The sequence below is a fragment of the Macaca mulatta genome, chromosome 5 (assembly GCF_049350105.2).
Source record: "Macaca mulatta isolate MMU2019108-1 chromosome 5, T2T-MMU8v2.0, whole genome shotgun sequence".
Lineage (NCBI taxonomy): Eukaryota > Metazoa > Chordata > Mammalia > Primates > Cercopithecidae > Macaca > Macaca mulatta.
The window spans coordinates 112,346,971-112,371,325 of NC_133410.1; the positions used below are offsets into that span (position 1 = coordinate 112,346,971).

At 35.2% G+C, this 24,355-nt stretch overlaps 1 protein-coding gene across 1 annotated transcript in view; it reads right to left on the bottom strand.

Moving 5' to 3' along the window:
* The window catches only part of SLC9B1 (solute carrier family 9 member B1), a 122,141-nt gene that overhangs the window by 66,104 nt on the left and 31,682 nt on the right, over positions 1-24,355 (bottom strand). Inside the window, exons 2-3 of the mRNA XM_001110263.5 lie at positions 22,736-22,805; positions 20,924-21,065 (exon numbers count right to left, since the gene is read on the bottom strand). Of these exons, the coding sequence (XP_001110263.2) occupies positions 20,924-21,065; positions 22,736-22,804 (211 nt within the window). The 5' untranslated portion in view covers position 22,805. The remainder of the gene's footprint in view (positions 1-20,923; positions 21,066-22,735; positions 22,806-24,355) is intronic.

Below are 24,355 nucleotides of genomic sequence, written 5' to 3' on the forward strand. Positions count from 1 at the left end.
GCATAGAGAAGGCCTTAAATGACCTGATGGAGTTGAAAATCGTGGCACGAGAACTACACGACGCATGCATGTGTAGCCAATTCAATCAAGTGGAAGAAAGGGTATCAGTGATTGAAGATCAAATGAATGAAATAAAGCGAGAAGAGAAGTTTAGGGAAAAAAAGAGTAAAAAGAAACGAACAAAGCCTCCAAGAAATATGAGACTATGTGAAAAGACCAAATCTACGGCTGATTGGTGTACCTGAAAGTGACAGGGAGAATGGAACCAAGATGGAAAACACTCTTCAGGATATTATCCAGGAGAACTTCCCCAACCTAGCAAGGCAGGCCAACATTCAAATTCAGGAAATACAGAAAACACCACAAAGAGAGTCTTGGAGAAGAGCAACCCCAAGACATAACTGTCAGATTCACCACGGTTGAAATGAAGGGAAAAATGTTAAGTGCAGCCAGAGAGAAAGGTCAGGTTACCCACAAAGGGAAGCCCAGCAGACTAACAGCAGATCTCTTGGCAGAAACTCTACAAGCCAGAAGAGAGTGGGAACCAATATTCAACATTCTTAAAGAAAAGAATTTTCAACCCAGCCAAACTAGGCTTCGTAAGTGAAGGAGAAATAAAATCCTATACAGACAAGCAAATGCTTAGAGATTTTGTCACGACCAGGCCTGCCTTACAAGAGCTCCTGAAGGAAGCACTAAACATGGAAAGGAACAACCAGGACCAGCCACTGCAAAAACATGCCAAAATGTAAAGACCATCAATGCTAGGAAGAAACTGCATCAACTAACGAGCAAAATAATTGGCTAACATCATAATGACAGGATCAGTTTCACACATAACAATATTAACCCTAAATGTAAATGGACTAAATGCTCCAATTAAAAGACACAGGCTGGCAAATTGGATAAAGAGTCGAGACCCATCAATTTGCTGTATCCAGGAGACCCATTTCATGTGCAGAGACACACATAGGCTCAAAATAAAGGGATGGAGGAAGATCTATCAAGCAAATGGAAAACAAAAAATGGCAAGGGTTTTAATCCTAGTCTCTGATAAAACAGACTTTCAACCAACAAAGATCAAAAGAGACAAGGCCATTACATAATGGTAAAGGGATCAATTCAACAGGAAGAGCTAACTATCCTAAATATATATGCACCCAATACAGGAGCACCCAGATTCATCAAGCAAGTCTTTAGAGACTTACAAAGAGACTTAGACTCCCATACAATAATAATGGGAGACTTCAATACCCCACTGTCAACATTAGACAGATCAACGAGACAGAAAGTTAACAAGGATATCCGGGAATTGAACTCAACTCTGCAACAAGCAGACCTAACAGACATCTACAGAACTCTCCACCCCAAATCAACAGAATATACATTCTTCTCAGCACCACATCACACTTATTCCAAAACTGACCACATAGTTGGAAGTAAAGAACTCCTCAGCAAATGTAAAAGAACAGAAATCACAACAAACTGTCTCTCAGACCACAGTGCAATCTAATTAGAACTCAGGATTAAGAAACTCACTCAAAACTACTCAACTACATGGAAACTGAACAACCTGCTCCTGAATGAATACTGGGTAAATAACAAAATGAAGGTAGAAATAAAGATGTTCTTTGAAACCGATGAGAACAAAGACACAACATATCAGAATCTCTGGGACACATTTAAAGTAGTGTGTAGAGGGAAATTTATAGCACTAAATGCCTACAAGAGAAAACAGGAAAGATCTAAAATTGACACCCTAACATCACAATTAAAAGAACTAGAGAAGCAAGAGCACACAAAACCAAATCATTGAAAATCATTTCTAGCAGAATGCGAGAAATAACTAAGATCAGAGAGCAGAACTGAAGGAGACAGAGACACAAAAATCCCTTTTAAAAATCAATGAATCTAGGAACTGGTTTTTTGAAAAGATCAACAAAATAGATAGACCACTAGCAAGACTAATAAAAAAGAAAAGAAAGAAGAATCAAATAGACGCAATAAAAACTGATAAAGGGAATATCACCACTGATCCCACAGAAATACAAACTACCATCAGAGAATACTATAAACACCTCTATGCAAATAAACTAGAAAATCTAGAAGAAATGGATAAATTCCTGGACACATACACCCTCCCAAGACTAAACTAGGAAGAATTTGAATCCCTGAGTAGACCAATAACAGGCTCTGAAATTGAGGCAATAATAAAGAGCCTACTGACCAAAAAAAGTCCAGGACCAGAAGGAGTCACAGCCGAATTCTACCAGAGGTACAAAGAAGAGCTGGTACCATTCCTTCAGAAATGATTCCAATCACTAGAAAAAGAGGTAATCCTCCATAACTCATGTTATGAGACCAGCATCATCCTGATACCAAAGCCTGGCAGAGACACAACAAAAAAGACAATTTTAGACCAATATCCCTGATGAACATCAATGCAAAAATCCTCAATAAAATACTGGCAAACTGAATCTAGCAGCACATCAAAAAGCTTATCTACCACGATCAAGTTGGCTTCATCCCTGGGCCGCAAGGCTGGTTCAACAAATGCAAATCAATAAACGTAATCCATCACATAAACAGAACCAATGACAAAAACCACATGATTATCCAATAGATGCAGAAAAGGACTTCGACAAAATTCAACAGCCCTTCATGCTAAAAATGCTCAATAAACTAGGTATTGATGGAACGTATCTCAAAATAATAAGAGCTATTTATGACAAACCCACAGCCAATATCATACTGAATGGGCAAAAACTGGAAGCATTCCCTTTGAAAACTGGCACAAGACAGGGATGTCCTCTCTCACCACTCCTATTCAACATAGTGTTGGAAGTTCTGGCCAGGGCAATCGGGCAAAAGAAAGAAATAAACGGTATTCAGTTCGGAAAAGAGGAAGTCAAATTGTCCTTGTTTGCAGATGACATGACTGTATATTTAGAAAACCCCATCGTCTTAGCCCAAAATCTCCTTAAGCTGATAAGCAACTTCAGGAAAGTCTCAGGACACAAAATCAATGTGCAAAAATCACAAGCATTCCTATACACCAATAACAGACAAACAGAGGGCCAAACCATGAGTGAACTCCCATTCACAATTGCTACAAAGAGAATAAAATAGGAATCCAACTTACAAGGGGTGTGAAGGACCTCTTCAAGGAGAACTACAAACCAGTGCTCAATGAAATAAAAGAGGACACAAACAAATGGAAGAATATTCTGTGCTCATGGAATAGCATGGAAGAATCAATATTGTGAAAATGGCCATACTGCCCAAGGTAATTTATAGATTAAATGGCATCCGATCAAGCTACCAGTGACTTTCTTCACAGAATTTGAAAAAAACTACTTTAAAGTTCATATGGAAATAAAAAAGAGCCCGCATTGCCAAGACAATCCTAAACAAAAAGAAGAAAGCTGGAGGCATCATACTACCTGACTTCAAACTATACTACAAGGCTACATTAACCAAAACAGCATGGTACTGGTACTAAAGCAGAAATATAGACCAATGGAATAGAACAGAGTCCTCAATAACAACACACATCTACAACCATCTGATCTTTGACTAACCTGACAAAAACAAGAAATGGGGAAAGCATTGCCTATTTAATAAACGATGCTGGGAAAACTGGCTAGCCTTATGTAGAAAGCTGAAACTGCATGCCTTCCTTACACTTCATACAAAAATTAATTCAAGATGGATTAAAGGTTTAAATGTTAAACTTAAAACCGTAAAAACCCTAGAAGAAAACCTAGGCAATACCATTCAGGATACAGGCATGGGCAAGGACTTCATGACTAATACACCAAAAGCAATGGCAATGAAAGCCAGAGTAGACAAATGGGATCTACTTAAACTAAAGAGCTTCTGCACAGCAAAAGAAACGACCGTCAGAGACAACAAGCAACCTACAGAATGGGAGAAAATTTTTGCAATCTACTCATCTGACAAAGGGCTAATAACCAGAATCTACAAAGAACTTAAACAAATTTACAAGAAGAAATCAAACAACCCCATCAAAAAGTGTGTGAATGATATGAACAGACACTTCTCAAAAGAAGACATTTATGCAGCCAACAGACACATGAAAAAAATGCTCATCATCACCAGTCATCAGAGAAATGCAAATCAAAACCACAATTAGATACCATCTCACACCAGTTAGAATGGCGATCATTAAAAAGTCAGGAAACAACAGATGCTGGAGAGGATGTGGAGAAACAGGAACACTTTTACACTGTTGGTGGTTGTGTAAACTAGTTCATCCATTGTGGAAAGACAGTGTGGCGATTCCTCAAGGATCTAGAACTAGAAATACCACTTGACCCAGTGATCCCATTACTGGGTATATACCCAAAGGATTATAAATCATGCTACTATAAAGACAGATATACCTGTATGTTTACTGCGGCACTATTCACAATAGCAAAGACTTGGAACCAACCCAAATGTCTATCAATGATAGACTGGATTAAGAAAATGTGGCACATATACACCATGGAATACTATGCAGCCATAAAAAGATGAGTTCATGTCCTTTGTAGAGGATGAAACTGTAATCCATCATTCTGAGCAAACTATTGCAAGGAGAGAAAACCAAACACTGCATGTTCTCACTCATAGGTGGGAATTGAATAATGAGAACACTTGGACACAGGGCGGGGAGCATCACACACTGGGGCCTGTGGTGGGGTGTGGGGGAGAGGGGAGGGATAGCATTAGGAGATATACCTAATGTAAATGACGAGTTAATGGGTGCAGCAAACCAACATGGCACATGTATAGATATGTAACAAACCTGCACATTGTGCACATGTATCCTAGAACTTAAAGTATAATAATAAAAAATAAATAAATAAATGAAAAGGAAAGCTATAGACTGGGAGAAAATACTGCTAAATATATATCTGATAAAGAACTTATATTAGGCCAGATGTGGTTGCTCATGCCTGTAATCCCAGCATTTTGGGAGGCCAAAGCACGAGGATCACTTCAGCCCAGGAGTTTGAGATCAGCTTGGACAACATGGCAAAATCCTGTCTCTGCAAAAAATTTAAAAATTAGCTGGGCATGGTGGCAGGTGCCTGTAGAGCTAGCTACCTAGGAGGCTGAGGTTCAAGGATCATGTGAGCCCAGGAGGTCAAGGCTACATGAGCTGTGATGGAGCCACTGCACTGCAACCTGGGTGACAGAGTGAGACCCTGTCTTAAAAAAACAAAAACAAAGACAAAAAAAAACCAACAACAAAAACAAAATAGCATAACTTACATTTAGAATACATGAAGAACTTTTATAAGAATTTAAAAAACCTAATTTTTAAAATGGGCAAAAGATTTCAACAGATACTTCACCAAAGAAGGTATACGAATAAATGCAAATAAGCCAGGTGAAATGCAAATTAAAACCAAACTGAGATAACTCTATATACACACTAGAATGGCTAAAATAACAGGATTAATCATACCAAGTATTGATGAGGATGTAAGGAAACTAGAAGCACCACACATTACTGCTAGGAACATAAAACAGTACAGTCACTTTGGAAAATAAATTGGCAGTATCATTAAAAATTTAGCTGGGCATAGTGCTGCGTGCCTGTAGGCCCAGCTACCCAGAGGCTGAGGTGGGAGAATTGCTTGAACCTATGAGTTAAAAAGTTCAGCCTGGATAACATAGTGAGACCTCATTTCTTAACAACAACAACAACAAAATTAAACATACTTATACAATACAATCCCATCAATTCTGTTTCCAAAGGAAGTAAAAATATGTCTATTCAAATGTTGATAGCAGCATTGTGTATAATAACTCCAAACTGGAAACAGTGCAAATTTACATCAACTGGTGAACGGATAACCAAAGTGTGGGTCATGATCATAAAATGGATGGATTGCCCACACATACACTCAACAGTTTGTTTAGAACTCCAAAATATATTGCTAACTGAAAGTCAGGTACATAAGACTACATATTGTAAGTTAATCTATTTAACTTTTTTTTTTTTTTTTTTTTGAGACAGCGTCTCACTCTGTTGCCCAGGCTGGAGTACAGTGGCACGATCTTGGCTCACTGCAACCTCCACCTCCTGGGCTCAGGCCATCCTCCCACTTAAGCCTTTGAGTAGCTCAAACTACAGGTGCGCCATCATGCCCAGCTAATTTTTGCATTATTAGTAGAGATGGGGTTTCACCATGTTGCCTAGGTTAGTCTTGAACTCCTGGGCTCAAGTGGTCTGCTCGCCTCGGCCTCCTAAAGTGCTCGGATTACAGGCATGAGCCACCGTGCCCGGCCAGTCTATGTAAAATTTTCATGGAAGGCAAAACTATAAAGAAAGCAGATCATTTGTTACTTGGGACTTGGGGAGGTAGGAGTGAGGATTTAATGCAAATAAGCATGAGGAAACTTTTTGAGATTATGTAAGTATTCAAAAACTGAATTTTTGTAATTGTACAACTGTATAAATTTACCAAAACTCATCAAAATGTGCATTTAAAATAAATAAATTCTGTGGTCTGTACATTATACCTCAAAAAAGCTGATAAAATATAAATTGGAAGAAAAGTACTGGAAAACAGTAAGTTGGAGATGAATGAGGGTGATCAAAATTAATGCATCCTTCTAGAGGAAACTAGAGATTTTAATTTTAAAATTAGGTTTTTTATTACTTGTTAATTCAAGTACACGTTTTAAATTTCAAGGGTAATCATGAATAGAATAGAACTAGAACATACAACTTTTAAACAAATAGAGGGGAAAAACCTTGATCAATCTAATAGAATGCATTGGGGAAAAGAATTAGAGAAACAATATGGTCAAGAGAAAGCACAAAATATGATGACAGAAGTAAATATAAATTTATCAATAACCACAATAAACTTACATGGTCTAAATTAGTTAAAGACAGACACTTGAAGACTGGATTAAAAACATGAAAATCCAGGTATAACCTGTAATAGTTAAAAACATGAAGACACCATATTCTGAAGGTATGAGAAAAGTAAATGATAAATAAAACAAATATTAATCAATATATGGCTGATATAGCTATTTTCATATAAAAAACTAGAATTTAAGACAAAAAACATTCTGAGGAATAAAAGTCATTACATAAAGACATGTATGCATGTAACAATTCAACCTTAAAATATATGAAGCACAAACTGACAGAATTACAAAGAAAAATGGCTAAATCCTCAACCTTGAAGAAACTAAACCTCTGAGTCAATGATAATCAAAAGGTAGTAAGACTATCTCAGATTTTAACAACTGTATTAAAAAAGCTTAATTTAAAGGAAATATATAGACTTCTGTACCCTCAAATTAGAGAATATATATACTTTGAAGCCTGCTAAAGTCTTAGGAGAACTGAATCTATACTAGCCTACGAATCAAATCACAACAAATAAACAAACATAACATGCAGCTTATACTCTATAACCAAAATGCAATTTATACTAGAAAAAAATGTAAGTTTCTTTCATTTTCAAACTAAAGGCATACCGTTAAATAATTTTTGAGTCAAAGAAGACATGAAAACAAAAATCAGAAAATATTTGGGAGTGAAATACTACATAACAAAACTTGTGAGATAGAGCTGAGGCAGTACTGAAAGGGTAATTTATATCTTTAAATGTTTACATTGAAAAATAGACAGGCTGAAAATTAGTAAGTGTTCACCTTAGGAAGTTTAGAAAGAGAAAAACAGACTGGGCATGGTGGCTCAGGCCTGTAATCCCAGCACTTTGGGAGGCCAAGGTGGGCAGATTATCTGAGGTCCGGAGTTCAAGACCAGCTTGGACAACATGGTGAAAACCCTGTCTCCACTGAAAATACAAAAATTAGCTGGGTGTGGTGGCGGGTGCCTGTAATCCCAGCTACTCAGGAGGCTGAGGCAGAAGAATTGCTTGAGCCCAGGAGGCAGAGATTGCAGTGAACCGAGATTGGGCCACTGCATTCCAGCCTGGGCAACAGAGCAAGACTCTGTCTAGAAAAAAAAAAAAAAAAAAAATTCAGAGTAAACCTAAATGAAATAAATTAAAGGAAATAAGGCTAAAAGTAAGAAACAAACATTAATAAACTATAAAGCAAAGAAACAATAGGCAAGATTCACAAAACCAAATGCTGATTCTTTGAAAAGAATAATAAAATAGGCACACTTCTGGTAAGATTGATTAATTAAAAAGAGAAGTCATAAATAAGCAATATTAGGAATAAAAAATGAGGTATAACATAAAATATGAGTGAAAAAATAACAAAATGAATACTATAGATGTATATATGACAACAGTCTAAAAATGTAAGTGAAATGAACAACTTCCTTGGCTATTATAATTTATAAACACTTAGTCAAGAAGAAACGGGACACCTGAATATTCCTGTATCTATTTCTAAAAATTAAATCAGTAAATACTTTCTCATAGAAAATACCCACTAGTATTAGATACTTTAATATGAAAGTTCTACCAAACATTCAAAGAACATACAAATAAGCACTCTCGTATAAAAATAATTTCAGAGAATTGAAAAAGAGGCAACACCTTCAATTCATTTTGTGAAGCTAACATAAATGCAATATAAATATTTAAGATCATTATAATCCAAGAAAATTGGAGGCCAAACTAAGCTTAGAAATAGACATCTAAATTAAAATAATAGCAAATCTAGTAATGTATTCTAAAAAAATTCTTGACCAGCTGGGTATCTCAGGAATAGAAGCAAACATTTAACAGTTTGCCCAAGCAGTTTTTATTTTATTTTACTATTTTTAAAGAGACAGGGTCTTGCCCTGTTGCCTGGGTTGGAATAGTGGCACAGTCATATAGCTCACAGCATCCTTGAACTCCTGGGCTCCAGGGACCCTCTGCCTTAGCCTCCTGAGTAGCTGGGACTATAGGCACACACCACAGTGCCTAGCTAATTTAAAAATTTTTTTATTTTGTAGAGACGAAGTCTCACTATGTTGCCCAGGCTGGCCTCAAACTCTTGGCTTCAAATGATTCTTCCACCTTGGTGTCCCAAAGTGTTGGGATTACAGGGATCAACCACGGCACCTGGCCTGAGCAGGTTTTAATAAGTCACCCCATGTTTGGAGAAGTTCTAACATTATTCATTTTACTTTCCCAATGTAGAAGCTGGGAACTCGGTTTTTAAACTTCCTTTGTCATGAACGCATAGTAACATGATGAACACACTGCTACCGACATTAATTTCTGCTTTTATCTGTACAGTTGGTGCCTCCTGGAAAAGGAGGGGAATGAAGTTGGAAAATAGTACACAGGAACTATATCTATAATGATTTTTTAGATATATATATAGTGTGTGTATGTGTGTGTGTGTTTGTTTTTTTCAGGCTAGAGTGCAGTGGCGCAATCTCACAATCTCAGCTCACCTCTGCTCGGAGCAACCTCCGCTCCCCGGGTTCAAGTGATTCTCCTGCTTCAGCCTCTTGAGTATCTGGGACTAAAGGCGCGTGCCACCATGACTGGCTAATTTTTGTATTTTTTAGTAGAGATGGGGTTTCACCATGTTGGCCAGGCTAGTTTGAACTCCCAACCTCAGGTGATCTGCCCGCCTCAGCCTCCCAAAGTGCTGGGATTACAGGAGTCAACTATTGCACCTGGCCAGGTAATGTTTAAATTAGAAGGTCGCACGCGTTAATATGATATCTTGGACATTGATAAGACCACATAGACAAACCATATAAAAGGAAAAGAGGAAAAGGCCCAGGTCTAAGTCCTGAGTGGTATTTAGAAGTTAGGAAAAGAAGAATGGAATATGGAAGACAAGAAAGGAAGAAGCAGTGAGGGAAGAGGAAAACCAGTAAGTGGTGCCTCAGAATTAGAAAAAAAAGACAGTGTTTCAATAAGAGAGTGGTCATTGGTGTCAAAAGCTGCAAAGATCTTGAATAAGATGCAGACAGAAATGTTCACTGGATTTGGTTAATACACTTAGTCAGATTTTTAAAAAACTAGCAATTTCACCAGTTATATGGTCCTTTTCATACTCCAGAGATGAAGGATAATATTTACTAGCCAATATAATATTCTAGGTCTTGAATATAGATATCAGTATTGATTTACTTTGAACTTCTACTTTAAAATAAAGAAATTAAGTCTCTCCTGAAATTCAAAGATATTATCATTTCTTAACAGTCATCAATAGTTTTCATGACATCTCATTTGAAGCAATAAGTAATTTATATTACATTAGATAATTTAATACATGGTTTCTGAATGACTATTTATATGCGAGGGTAGGTCCCAATCATAAAGAGCTAATCCCTGATTTGAAGGAACTTACAATTAATTTAATAAAAAAGACAGAAATGTTATACAAATTAAAATGGCATAAGTGCCAAAGTAAAACTGGAAAATCTGGAAAAAAAATCATAGGTTCTTGAAAGATGAAATGTCAATAGACAAAGAATAAGGACATGCTAAGTTAAGGGATAGGATGGATACGGATACAGCAACGTGAATTCAAGAGCACATTGAGAGGTAAGTAAATTTGTTCGGATGAAGTGAGATATTTTGGCAGGTGAGAGTGAAAAGAAAATTCATAATTGAAACATGAAGTGTCTTGAATGCTTTGCTAAATTTTAGGAGTAAACATAAGAAATGTTATGGGCTGGGTGCAATGGCTTATTGTCTGTAATTCCAGAACTTTGGGAGGCCAAGGCTGGAAGATGGCTTGAGTCTGGAAGTTGAAGACCAGCCTGCGAAACTTAGGGCGATGCTGTCTCTACAAAAAATTTTAAAAATTATCCAGGTATGGTGACATGTGCCTGCAGTCCCAGCTACTCAGTAGGCTGAGGCAGGAGGATCACTTGAGCCCAGGAAGTCAAAGTTGCAGCGAGTTGTGATGGTGCCACTGTACTGCAGCCCGGGCAACAGAGTGAGAGCCTGCCTCCAAAAAAAGGAAAAAAAAAAAGAGAGAGAGAGAGAGAGAAATATTATGGAAGTGGAATTGATAGGGCTTATAAACAAAATGAATGATAGCATGAGGAAAAAAGCCAAGTCAAAGATGTTTATGAGCTCTCTAGGCTGTATAACTGAGACAATATTATAACTTAAAAAAAAAAAAAAAACAACAGAAAAAAAGAAAGAAAACTAGGAGGAGCAGAGTTTTCTAGTGAGAAGGTGAAGATACTTTTGACTACACTGAGTGTGAGGAATCTTAACAAGAGCATTACAAACAGGATTCTGGTTAAAGAATTTATTATTATGCTTGTAGTTGAGGGTAGATATTTTGTTTTAGCTCTCTGGCAAACAGAACCATATAGGTATTCAATAAATGTTTGCTGAGTAAATGACATTTTGATGTATCTGAATTAATGTTAGTTCAGGAGAGCACCTAAACAGCAATGTTGAGAACTTTTTTGGGAATACTTTAATTATGAACTTTTAGAACACTAATACAATTTTTTTCTAACAACCAGAAAAATTTGTTGTCCCTAATAATTTTTTTCAATGTGCCATTCTCAGAGCCCCAGCTGGGTGCAGTATATGGCTAAGCAATTAATATGGGACTGCTAGAGTTTTTAAAAAACATAGTCTATGAGAAGTTACAAATTTTTAAAAACAGATTCTTATCTTTAGGATAACACTACAAAACTTTTCTAAAATAAATGCTCTAAAACTTTTTATTTGCTCTCTAGTATTTATTGACATGGTTAGCTTTCTGGTTTCTTAATTTACAGTACACGGTTATACTCATTATTAAAAGCTTTTTAAATATGATGCTGTGAAAGGTGTTACAGAGAGCAATTGCATAAATAGTTCTACTTATGACAGGGTAAAAAACCACTGAGCAAACATACTTAATTGAATGCATGACTTCTTGGGGAATAAAAAAGCATTATAATGTGAAACTGTAGGTGAAAACCCTTCTCAAGTTCATTGACGTTAGAGACAAAAGTTTTCCATTCTTTTCATTTCCTATTTGCTCTTTGCCAATATTGGAATAGTAAGTACTTAACCTGATTGGTGAGACCCTCATAGTTATTGAGCCATATCCTAGAACCAGTAGGTAGGATTCTTTTGCCTCAAAAGTGAGAAATCCATTCATGTCTCCGTTTTGCATTGTTTTTCCTTTGTTATTCTCAGTGGTAAACACATGTGGATCAGGACCCCACTAAACGGCAGGGCTAGCAGTCCATTTCTCTTCTCCACCCTCTAGTGAACTCCGGTCTGCTCATGATACTGTTTTTGAGGCAAGTCTGTCCTCCTAGTTAACTGGGTACTCAAAGTCTGCTCTGAAGGATCAACTTTCCAGACAGGAAGAGACATGATCTATGGAGAAGCCTTATCTTTACTCCAGTTTTCCAAGGAGGTCTTTCGTTGGTGGAAGTACTTGGCCCTCCACTAATGAAACTGTGTTCATCCCCACTTGGCTACTTAGTGTCTGTTCTCTACTAACTGTAACCCAGAAGGAATGGGGATATTATTATATAGGCTTTATTGTTTAGAGTAGTTTATCAAATATGTCCCTTTGCAAATATTTTCTTCCAATCTGTTGCTTGTCTTTTCATTCTCTTGAAAGTGTATTCCACAGAGCATAGATTTTTTTCCCTTCTCTTTTACAGAAGGGAACAGCATGGAAGAACATAGATTTGAATGTTAAGGAAATCAAGTTTATCTATTATTTCTTTCATGGAGTATACCTTTGATGTTATATCTAAAACTCCTTACCATACCTAAGGTCGTCTAGATTTTCTACGTTACCATCTACATTTACAGTTCTATGTTTTACATTCAAGTCTATGATAAATTTTGAGGTAATTTTGTGGAAGGTTTTAAGGTCTATGTATAGATTCCTTTTTTTTTTTTTTTGCATGCATGTGGATGTCCATATGTTTTGGCATCATGTTTAGTTGAAAATATTATGTTTGCTCCATTGTATTGCTTTTATTCCTTTGTCAAAGATCAGTTGACAATATTTTTGTGGGTCTATTTCTGGACTCTATTCTGTTTGATTGGTCTCTTTGTCTAGTCTTTTACCAATACCACACTGTCCTGATCATTGTAGCTTTATAGTAAGTCCTGAAGTTGGGTAATGTCAGTTCTCTGATTTTGTTTCTCTCTTTCAATGTCAGGTTGGCTTTTCTGGGTCTTTTGCCTGCCCAAACAAATTTTAACATAAATTTGTTCATAATCCACAAAATAACTTTCAGGAATTTTGATTGGGATTGCATTGAATCAAGTTAGGAAGAACTGACATCTGACAATACTAGTCTTTCATGAACATAAAATGTTTCTCAATTTATTTAGTTCTTTTATTTATTTCATCAGAATTTTATAGTTGTTACTCAAATAGATCTTGTATATATTTTTGTTAGACATGTCTAAGATGTTAATTTTGTGGTGCTAATGTAAATGGTGCTGTTTTTAATTTCAAATTCCATTTGTTCACTGTGGCACATAGGAAAACAATTGACTTTTGTGTATTAATCTTGTATTCTGCATACTTACTCACTTAGTAGTTGTTCCAGGAGTTCTTTTTTACATGATTCTTTTAGAATTTTTACCTATACAATCATCTGATCTGTAAACAAAGACAAATGTATTTCTTCTTTCCTAACCTGTATACCTTTTATTTACTTTCCTTGTCATAATTCATTAGTTGGACTTCCAGTATCATGTTGAAAAGAAGTGGCAAGAAGAGACATCCTTACCTTGTTACTGATCTTAGAAGAAAAGCTTCTAGTTTTTCACCAATAAATACAATGTTAGCTGTAGGATTTTAGTGGATAGTTTTTATCCAGTTGAGGAAGTTTCCATTCTATTCAAGCTTGCTGATATATATACATATATATATATACACACACACATATATATATGTGTGTATATATACACATATATATATATATTTTTAAATCATGACTGGGCATTGGATTTTGTCAGATACCTTTCTTCATCTACTGATATGATCATGTGATTTTTCTTCCTTAACCTGTTGATATGATGGATTACATTACTTGATTTTTGAATGATGAACTAATCTTGTATATTTGGGATAAATCCCACTTGGTGATGGTCATGGTGTATCCTTTTTATATACTGTTTAATTCAATTTGTTAATATTTTGTGAAGAATTTTTGCATCTATGTGCATAAGAGATATTGGTCTGTAGATAATGGTTCTAAAATGTGTTTTGCCAGATTTTGATATTAGGAATGCCGACCTTATAGAATAAATTGGAAAGTATTCCTTCTGCTTATGTCTTCTAGAAATAGCTGAGAAAATTGTATAATTTCGTCCTTAAATGTTTCATAGAATTCATCAGTGAATCCACCTGGGCCTTTTACTTTTTATTTTGGAAAGAAACATTGATTCAATTTCTTTAATAGTTATAGGCCTATTCATATGATCCATTTCTTCTTGTGAGTTTTGGCAGATTGTGTCTTTCAAGGAATTGGTCCTTTTTATCTAGGTTATTGAATTTGTGGGCATAAAGTTGTTCATAGTATTCCTTTATTATCCCTTTAACACCCATGGGATCTGTAGCAATGTCTTCTCTTTTATTTCTGATATAAGTAATGTGTGTCTTCTCACATTTTTTTCTTAGTTTGGCTAAAGCCTTATCAATTGTGTTGACTGTTTCAAAGAACCAGGTTTTTGTTTCATTGAATTTATTGATTTTCTGTTTTTAATTGTATTGATATCTACTCCAAATTATATTACTTATTTTCTTCTGCTTACTTTGAATTTAATTAGCTATTTTTTTCTAGCTTCCTGAGGTGGAAACTTAAAATTTATTCATTTTAGATCTTTCTTTTTTTCTGTTAAGAAATATTATCAAATACTATACATTTCCTTCTATGCATTGCTTTTGCTGCATCCCATAAATTTTGATAAGTAGTAGTTTCGTTTTGTTCAAAGTATTTGTATTTTTTATTGTTTTATTTTATTTTATTGAGACAGAGTCTCACTCTATCACCCACACTGAAATATAGTGGTGTGATCTTGGCTCACTATAGCCTCTGCCTCCTAGGGTAAGCAATCTTCCCACCTCAGCCTCCCAAGTAGCTGAGACTACAGGCATGCATCACCACACTCAGCTAATTTTTGTATTTCTTTGTAGAGACAGGGCTTCATCATGTTGCCCAGGCTGGTCTCAAACTCCTGAGCTCAAGCAATTGCCTGCCTCGGCCTCTCAAAGTACTGGGATTACAGGTGTGAGCCAACATGTCTGGCTGTTCAAAATATTTTTATATTTCTCTTGAGAGTTCTTCTTCGATTCAGTGTTATTTTGAAGTATGTTGTTTAATCTTTAAGTATTTTGGGATGTTAAAGCTGTTTTTCTGTTACTGATTTTTTAGTTAAAATCCACTGTGGTCTGAGAGCATAGATTGCATCCTTTTAAATTTATTAAGGTGTGTTTTATGGCTCAGGAGATAGTCTATCTTCGTGAATGTTCCATATTAGCTGGAGCAGAATTTGTATTTTGCTCTTTTGGGATGAAGTAGTCTATAAATGTCAATTATATCCAGTTGACTGATGATGCTGTTGAGTTCAACTATGTCTTTACTGCATTTTTGCCTGCTGTCTCTGTCCATTTTGGATAGATGGTTCCAACTAGAAAATGAAGTTCCAACTAGAAAAATGAAATGTATCTCTTTCTCCTTATAGTTTTATCAGTTTTTGACTCATGCGTTCTTTTTTTAAGAAAAAGGGTCTATGTTTCCCAGGCTGGCCTCTTGGGCTTAAGCAATCGTCCTATTCAGCCTCCAGAGTAGCTGGGACTACAGATGCATACCAATGAGCCTGGCTTGACTCATGTATTTTAATGTTCTTTTTTTAGGCACAAATACATTAAGGATTGCCATGTCTTTTTGAATAAGTAACCCTTTTATTATTATGTAATGCTCCACTTTATTCCTGATAACACTCATGGTTAGAAGTCTGCTGTCTGAAATTAATATAGCTAATTTATCTTTCTTTTTATTAGTGTTAGAATGGATTCTCCATCTCTTTCCGTAATCAATATGTATCTTGTAAAAAACACATATTTGGGTCTTATTTTTGACCCACTCTAGCAATCTCTGTATTTTACCTAGTGTATTTAGATCATTGACATTTAAAGTGATTATTGATACATTTGGGTTAATATCAATCATGCTTGTTCCTGTTTGCTACTCATTGCCCTTATTCTTTGTTGCTACTTTTGTCTTCCATTCTTTTCCTGCCTTTTGTGGTTTTAATTGAGCATTTTATATGATTCAATTTTCTGTTAGCATATCAATTATACTTCTTTATAAATTTTTGTAATGGTTGCCTGAGAGTTTACAACATGCATTTACAAGTAATACAAATCTACTTTCTTTTCTTTTCTTTTTTTCCTTCTTTTGTCTAGGCTGGAGTGCTGGAGTGCAGTGGTGCAATTTCGGCTCACTGCAACCTCCATCTTCTGAGTTCAAATGATTCTCCTGCCTCCGTTTCTTGAGTAGCTTGGATTACGGGTGTCTGCCACCATGCCGGCTAATTTTTTGTATTTTTAATAGAGACAGGTTTCATCATGTTGGCCAGCCTGGTCTCGAACTCCTGACCTCAAGTGATCCATCCACCTCAACCTCCCAAAGTGCTAGGATTACAGGTGTGAGCCACTGTGCCCAGTCAAAGTCCACTTTCAAATAATACTATATGGCTTTATATGTAGAGCAAACACTTTATAATAATATTTCTAATTCCTCCCTCCCATTTCTTGTATTATTACTCTCATTCATTTCCTTTACACATAAGCTATAGTCATAAATACATTATTGCTATTATTAATTTGAACAAATTGTTATCTATTAGATAAATTAAGAATTTAAAAAAGATTTTACCCTTGTGTATTTCCTTTCAAATATTCTTCCTTTTTTAAATAGATGTGAGTTTCTGACCTATATCATTTTCCTTCTCTCTGAAGACCATCTTTTAACATCTCTTGCAAGCCAAGTCAACTGGCACAAAAGTTCTTCAATTTTTGTTTATCTGTGAAAGTCTTTATTTCTCCTTCACTTTTCAAGGATGGTTTCACAGGATACAGAATTCTAAGGCTGGTGTTTTTTGCTTTTGTTTTTTCTCTTTCTCAACATTTTAAATATTTCATGCCACTCTATTCTTGCTTCCATGGTTTCCGATGAGAAGTTGGATGTAATTCTTACCTTTGCTCCTTTATAGGTCATTTTTCCTCTGTCTTCTTTCAATATTTTTTTCTTTATCTTTGATTTTTCTGAAGTTTGAATATGATATGCCTAGGTGTAGTTTGTTTGAACATTTACCCTGTTTGGTCTTCTCTGGGCTTCCAGAATCTGTGACTTGGTGCTTGACATTCATTTGCGGAAATTCCTAGTCATTATGGCTTCAAATATGTCTTCTGTTCCTTTCTGTCTTCCTTTTCCTTGTGGTATTCCCATTTCATGTATGTTACACCTTTTGTAGTGACCCCACAATTCTTGGATATTCTGTTCCATTGTTGTTCAGTATTTTTTTCTTTTTGCTTTTTCAGTTTTAGAAGTTTCTACTGGCATATTCTCAAGCCTGGAGATACTTTCTCAGTTTTGTCCAGCCTACTAATAAGCCCATCAAAGGCATTCTTTATTTGTTACAGTGTTTTTGATATCTGGCATTTCTTTCTTACAATTTTCATCCTATATATAATACTCATCTGTTCTTACATGTTTTCTATTTTTTTCCATTAGAGATCTTAGCATATTTAATATAATTGTTTTAAATTCACGGTCTGATAATTCCAACATACCTTCCGTATATGAGTCTGGTTCTGACGTTTGCTCCATTTCTTTAAACTGTGTTTTTTTGCCTTTTAATACACCTTGTAAATTTTAGTTGAAAGATGAACATGATGTACTGAATAAAAGGACCTGTGGTAAGTAAGACTTTAGTAATGTGGTGATAAGCTGTGTGTGTTTGCGGCAGGGGGAGGGGACATTCTATAGTTCTATCACTAGATCTCAGTCTTTTAGTAGGCTTGTGCCTCTGAGCTATGAATGTCAAAAATGCTTTTCAGTTTTTTTCCACTCCCTTAGTTGGTACAGGATGGTTAGAGGGGGCTAGAGTTCGATATTTCCCTTCAACTATGTGGAAGGCTAGAGAAGGCTGACTAGAGTTGGGAACAGAACTTATCCATTAAAATCTTACTATCAGTTTTTACGAAGTTAGCAGTCTTGCAAGTTTAGTTCAAAAATAACATCCCAGAGACTTCCAGTCTCCAATTCTACATGTAAGGATATTAGAAGTCATCACTCTGTCCTAAAAACAAATAAAAAGCTGAAGAAACTGAAAAATCAACAACTCTTCTTAGATCCATCAGATCTAAGTTGGTTAGGCTCTGATAAAAACATGTATAGGTTAGGCTCTGATAAAATTTTTTTTTTTTTTGAGATGGATCTCACTCTGTCACCCAGGCTGGAGTGCAGTGGTCACTGCAAGCTCCTCCTCCTGGGTTCACGCCGTTCTCCTGTCTCAGCCTCCCTAGTAGCTGGGACTACAGGCATCCGCCACCATGCCCAGCTAATTTTTGTATTTTTAGTAGAGACCGGGTTTCACCGTGTTAGCCAGGATGGTCTCGATCTCCTGATCTCGTGATCTGCCTACCTTGGCCTCCCAAAGTGCTGGGATTATAGGAGTGAGCCACTGCACCCAGCCTTTTCTTTGGGAGGGATGCGGGGGCCAGACTTTGTAAGAAGAACAGAATGCTTCTTGTGGTATATTTCACAATGGTTACCCTCTCTCTTCCTTGATACTTCCCTCTTCCCCTGCTGGTTGGTTGCAGAAGGTAAAACTTAAAAAAGTGTGGGCCTCTCCCATCCCATAACTGGGGCCCTCCTGGAGTTTTTAACTCTTGACTTTTCCACACAGAGCTTCAGCCAAGTTTTAAATTACAATTCAGGTTTTTGTACCCTGATCCTAGTTCCCAAAGAGGTTTTCATTCCTGTAAGTTATGATTCTCTGAATCTGTCGGTCTAATCACTCTTATTTTTGGGGCAGCAGTTTGCCCTGTGACTCACTTTTCTGATGGATTTAAGAAGAGTTGTTCATTTTTCAGTTTCTTCAGCTTTTTATTTGTTTTTAGGACACAGTGATGACTTCTAATCTCCTTACATGTAGAACTGGAAACTGGAAGTTTCTGGGATATTATTTTTGAACCTTAAACTTCCAAGACTGCTAATTTCATAAAACTGATAATAAAATTTTAATGGAGAAGTTCTGTCCCCAAGATTACTTAAAAATCATAGTTGGACATATAAGAAAACTTTAATTTATTTAAAGAAAAAAAAGCTTCATAAAATATATTAGCATTTTTGTTAAAAGTAGGTTGAAAAGAAACAAAAAGGAATAATAACTTAAGCTCTAAATCTACTGTCCTAGACTATCCATTTATTTGGGATGAAGCAAACCATTCTCCAAATAAGGTATGTAAACAGTATGATTCAATGTGATTAGACTGATTTCTGTGTGCATTTGAGAGTTTAGATTTCTTATTTAAATTTAACTTGTATGCATTGTGGTATTGGTGAATTAACTATTATTTACAGAAAAACATGTTGTTCTATTTCCTTTTATTATCCAAACTCTATGCAGTTTTAAGAAATTATTTTGTTGTTTCATTCTACTTACACATGGTTGTACATTACTTATTCCATGATGCGGGAGAGTGGGATTCCTAGCAGTGACATATTCTAAGCATACCCGGAGGTTGAGATTCTATACTTTGTGTATAAAAGATACAGTGTGAATGTAGGGAGTGGGTTGAGAGAGAGAGAGAGACAGAGAGAGACTGATTTCAAAAAAGAGAGTGCAAGAATATGCACCCCCAAATAGAAACAAAGAAAATCTCCTTTTCCTATAAATGTCTCCAAAACTGCAAAATCAAAAATGAAAGAAAACAAAGGGGGAAATGAGTTATATCTAAACCTAAAGTTTCAGTTCTGATGTTCTAGAACTCCTCTATTAGCTCCTGAGCAAACTGCAATCCACAATCAGTGAATAATATTTGGTAACTAATACATTTCCCTCTCTTCCACAGGCCCTGGCCCTACTCCTAGTAACTGCTGTGTAGAAATTGCCTACTAAATAGACCAGGTCATGGGAACATGTGTATTTACGAAGGAGTTCCATCACTTACACTGGCGATGAGGACTATTCAAGCTCACAGAAACTTTGATTCAAGGCCATCAATATATTGATATAAATTAAAAAGCAACCTTTACTAATGAAAAAATCAATGAATAAAATTTGCTTCAAAAGTTTAAAGTTAGCAATCAGCAAATAAGAAAATAAAAGTTTAAAACTTCAATTACTTGTGCTTCATCATTTTTAATCAATTTTTTGTTCTCTATAGAGAACAAAATTCTGTATACTTCTTGAAGCCAAAATATCTTTCTCTCATAGGTTTAATCAAACAGAATATTTAGAAAAAAAAAACACAAGAATATCTCTTTTGTAAGTATTTGCTGACAACAACAATATGCTTTAAAATTGTAGTGGGAAAGCAAGTAACATACAACTTTTTACGAGGTTGCAGTTGTTTTAAAACTTAGGGCCCAATTTTAATAAAAAACATAATATTTCCAAAATTATAATGTTCTTTCTAGCTAACTTAAAAGTAAATGTCAAAGTAGGTTTTAAATAAAACCCTTTAATCAATGATGTTTCTAATCCCAAAAATTTAACATAAAAAAGTATGACAAATATTAAAACATACACTTCCTAGGCAATATTCTGTGTTTGTTTTTGTCTTTGAAAGATTCAAGAAAATATTTCCTCTTTGTTCACATATTGCTTGTAACAGAGCTGATCATCTCATCTAGAGTATATCGATTAAGTAGTGTCTTTGTTATCTCGTGTTTTAATATTTATCAAACATATTTATCATTTTCTCTTCATTTACATTTTCTTGTTTCACATACCATTTGTAATAATTCTATTCAATGCTCCTCTTAGAGGACAAGAAATGTATGTCTTCTTTTTTGTCTGTGGTTTTATTTCTTCTGTATCTGATATGACAGTTTTAGTTTCTTCATGTGCAGTACTGTTAGGATCAATGAGACTCTGTAGTAAAACAAGAAAATCTTTAAGGAGCTATACTTTTTGTATAATTTTATGAATGTACTAAACCACCAAAGTTTGGAATTAAATTTATATTATCACTGTCAATGTGAGGAATCACAGATAGAAAAGAAGATTCATGTTCCATATCAATAGCTATTTGGGGATGTAACAGCAGTATATTTTGCAGGGTACCTTGATTTAACCTTTTATAGACTTGTGTCCCCATCATTTTCAGTCATTTGTGTATACTGAATAAAGGTGCCTACAGTTTGGTCCATCCTCTATACACATCCCAAAGATTATTCACCAAAACTTTTGTGAAATGAAAATACAACTCAATTAGAAAGGAGGTGAAATATAATTTTACTTGGATTCATCTCATTTGATAAATTTATATAACTGAAAGAAAAATGAGAAAAACATAGGTCAAGACTTCAGAAATTCAGGCATGCTTCCACTAATATTTATAGATAACATATTAAATAGTGCAAGGGTATACCTTAATCTCCCAGGCCTTTTAATGGTAACCTAATTATGAAACTGCTGATTTGGAAAAAACAGGAATCTTTGGTTTGTGAGAATATTGAGAAACTTCTTCCAATGTAAAAAACAAACCATAAACAATGATGACAACAATAAAACACCAGAGTAGAGTTAACTCTGCAATAGAAATCTCCCAAATTTGCCTTATGATTGTCATGGGTGGGTGGGTGTGGGTATGTGTGTGCCAGCAATTTGAGTGACTTGATAATACTTTGAGTGAGTGAAAGAGGGAACATCACATCATCATAGGAAACAATAAAAAGGCTAGAGGGCATGGACACATTGAGGAAGGGAATTTTACATGTAATCACTAAGGAGACAGAGATGTCAGAGCAGCTGATGGCTAAAAATGAATTATGTAGCTCTTTAAGATCAAAGTTCTTCAAATCTGATCATAATTAACCTATTGGAGTTCTGGTATAGAGGTTGTTTCTAAAAATTCTGTTACCACATAGACACAATGGTGAATTTTTATTAAGGTGAGTGAAAGGTCATATATAGTAAAACCATATTATTTTAAGTTTTATTATTTTAGAATTAGTAATAAACTGATATAGACTAAGATGACTTCTTCATAGATAATTAGAATAAATGGTGAATATTTAAAATATTTTTAAAAACAACTTTTTGACCATTAAGAACTATCGAAATCTGTATTTTTTAAAAATATGAAATTTACAATTCTAATTATAAGCAATTATTACTAAGTAAAACCAGATCAACAGAAGGTCTAATGACTTGCTCTATATAAATATAAAAATGAAAAACTTGAGTCTCTTCAGAATACACAGCACAACATTTTAATTAATCTAGACTTGTCTTTGCCTCCGTTTAAGTTACTGAGTTTTCCCTGAATGTGGCAAGAAGTAATAAGTGACATTTTTCCTTATTCCTAAAATCTGTGCTCTTTAGCTCTAAAATGCACCCCTTTCCATTTGTTTCATTATTTCTGCTCATTTTCTAGGACCTATTATAACTAGCTATTTTTAAATTTACCACTATTCATTTTTAACCAGATATATAAAAGAAATATAAAAGCAATCTATCTAATAAGTAAACTTTAAAAATAAATTTTAAGATCAGATTGATTTTATGTCATATATTACAATATACTTTTAAGTTTTTACCTGAGGAGTTGTAGATGTTTGGAAGTTTTCATCCTCCAAATGTTCATCTTTTGATTCTGTGGTGTGCATGCTAAGATTTAAAATAAAAATACTTTAAAAGAAGAAACAAAGCTATAAATCCATATGAAAACAAACATGGTTAAGTGGGATTAATTTTTTAAAGGATTTTTGTTCTAAAGTTGTATCATAGTGAAGTCAGATATCTTTATAGTCAACACAGATCCAAATATTCAACTTTTAACATTATTAACCAAAGCCATACGCATAAGTTTTAAAAACCATTATCATATAGAAATGTAACATTTCTCAACAGTTCATAATGCTGGCCCATATCATAGAATCATGTATCAGAAAACACATAAATTTATTTTATGCACTTGTGTGTTTGAGTTAATATCTACTGTTGATTTAATCTATCTTCAGTCGTGATCCTACATAAAAGACTCCAGAAAAATTTTAAATGAAATATGACCAACTACATTAATACCTACATCTATAAGTTACTGATACATACTATCTTTTTACATGGTCCATTTGAAGGATCTGTAGATCCAACATTTAAACTTATCTATAAAGTGTTATTTTGAAGAAGAATAAACTAGATTAATAAAAGAATAATTATTTCTGATAACTTTTATTTTAAAGTATCTGTTGTTTCTTTTTTTTTTCCTTTTTTGCTTAGCTTATTAAGGATAAATTTTTGGACAGCTTTCTCTTCTTTTTTTTTTATTATTATACTTTAAGTTCTAGGGTACATGTGGATAACGTGCAGGTTTGTTACATATGTATACTTGTGCCATGTTGCTGTGCTGCACCCATCAACTCGTCAGCACCCATCAACTCGTCATTTACATCAGGTATAACTCCCAATGCAATCCCTCCCCTCTCCCCCCTCCCCATGATAGGCCCCGGTGTATGATGTTCCCCTTCCCGAGTCCAAGTGATCTCATTGTTCAGTTCCCACCTATGAGTGAGAACATGCGGTGTTTGGTTTTCTGTTCTTGTGATAGTTTGCTGAGAATGATGGTTTCCAGCTGCATCCATATCCCTACAAAGGACACAAACTCATCCTTTTTTACGGCTGCATAGTATTCCATGGTGTATATGTGCCACATTTTCTTAATCCAGTCTGTCACTGATGGACATTTGGGTTGATTCCAAGTCTTTGCTATTGTGAATAGTGCCACAATAAACATACGTGTGCATGTGTCTTTATAGCAACATCATTTATAATCCTTTGGGTATATACCCAGTAATGGGATGGCTGGGTCATATGGTACTTCTAGTTCTAGATCCTTGAGGAATCGCCATACTGTTTTCCATAATGGTTAAACTAGTTTACAATCCCACCAACAGTGTAAAAGTGTTTCTATTTCTCCACATCCTCTCCAGCATCTGTTGTTTCCTGACATCTGTTGTTAGATTGCCATTCTAACTGGTGTGAGATGGTATCTCATTGTGGTTTTGATTTGCATTTCTCTGATGGCCAGTGATGATGAGCATTTTTTCATGTGTCTTTTGGCTGTATGAATGTCTTCGTTTGAGAAGTGTCTGTTCATATCCTTTGCCCACTTTTTGATGGGGTTGTTTGTTTTTTTTCTTGTAAATTTGTTTGAGTTC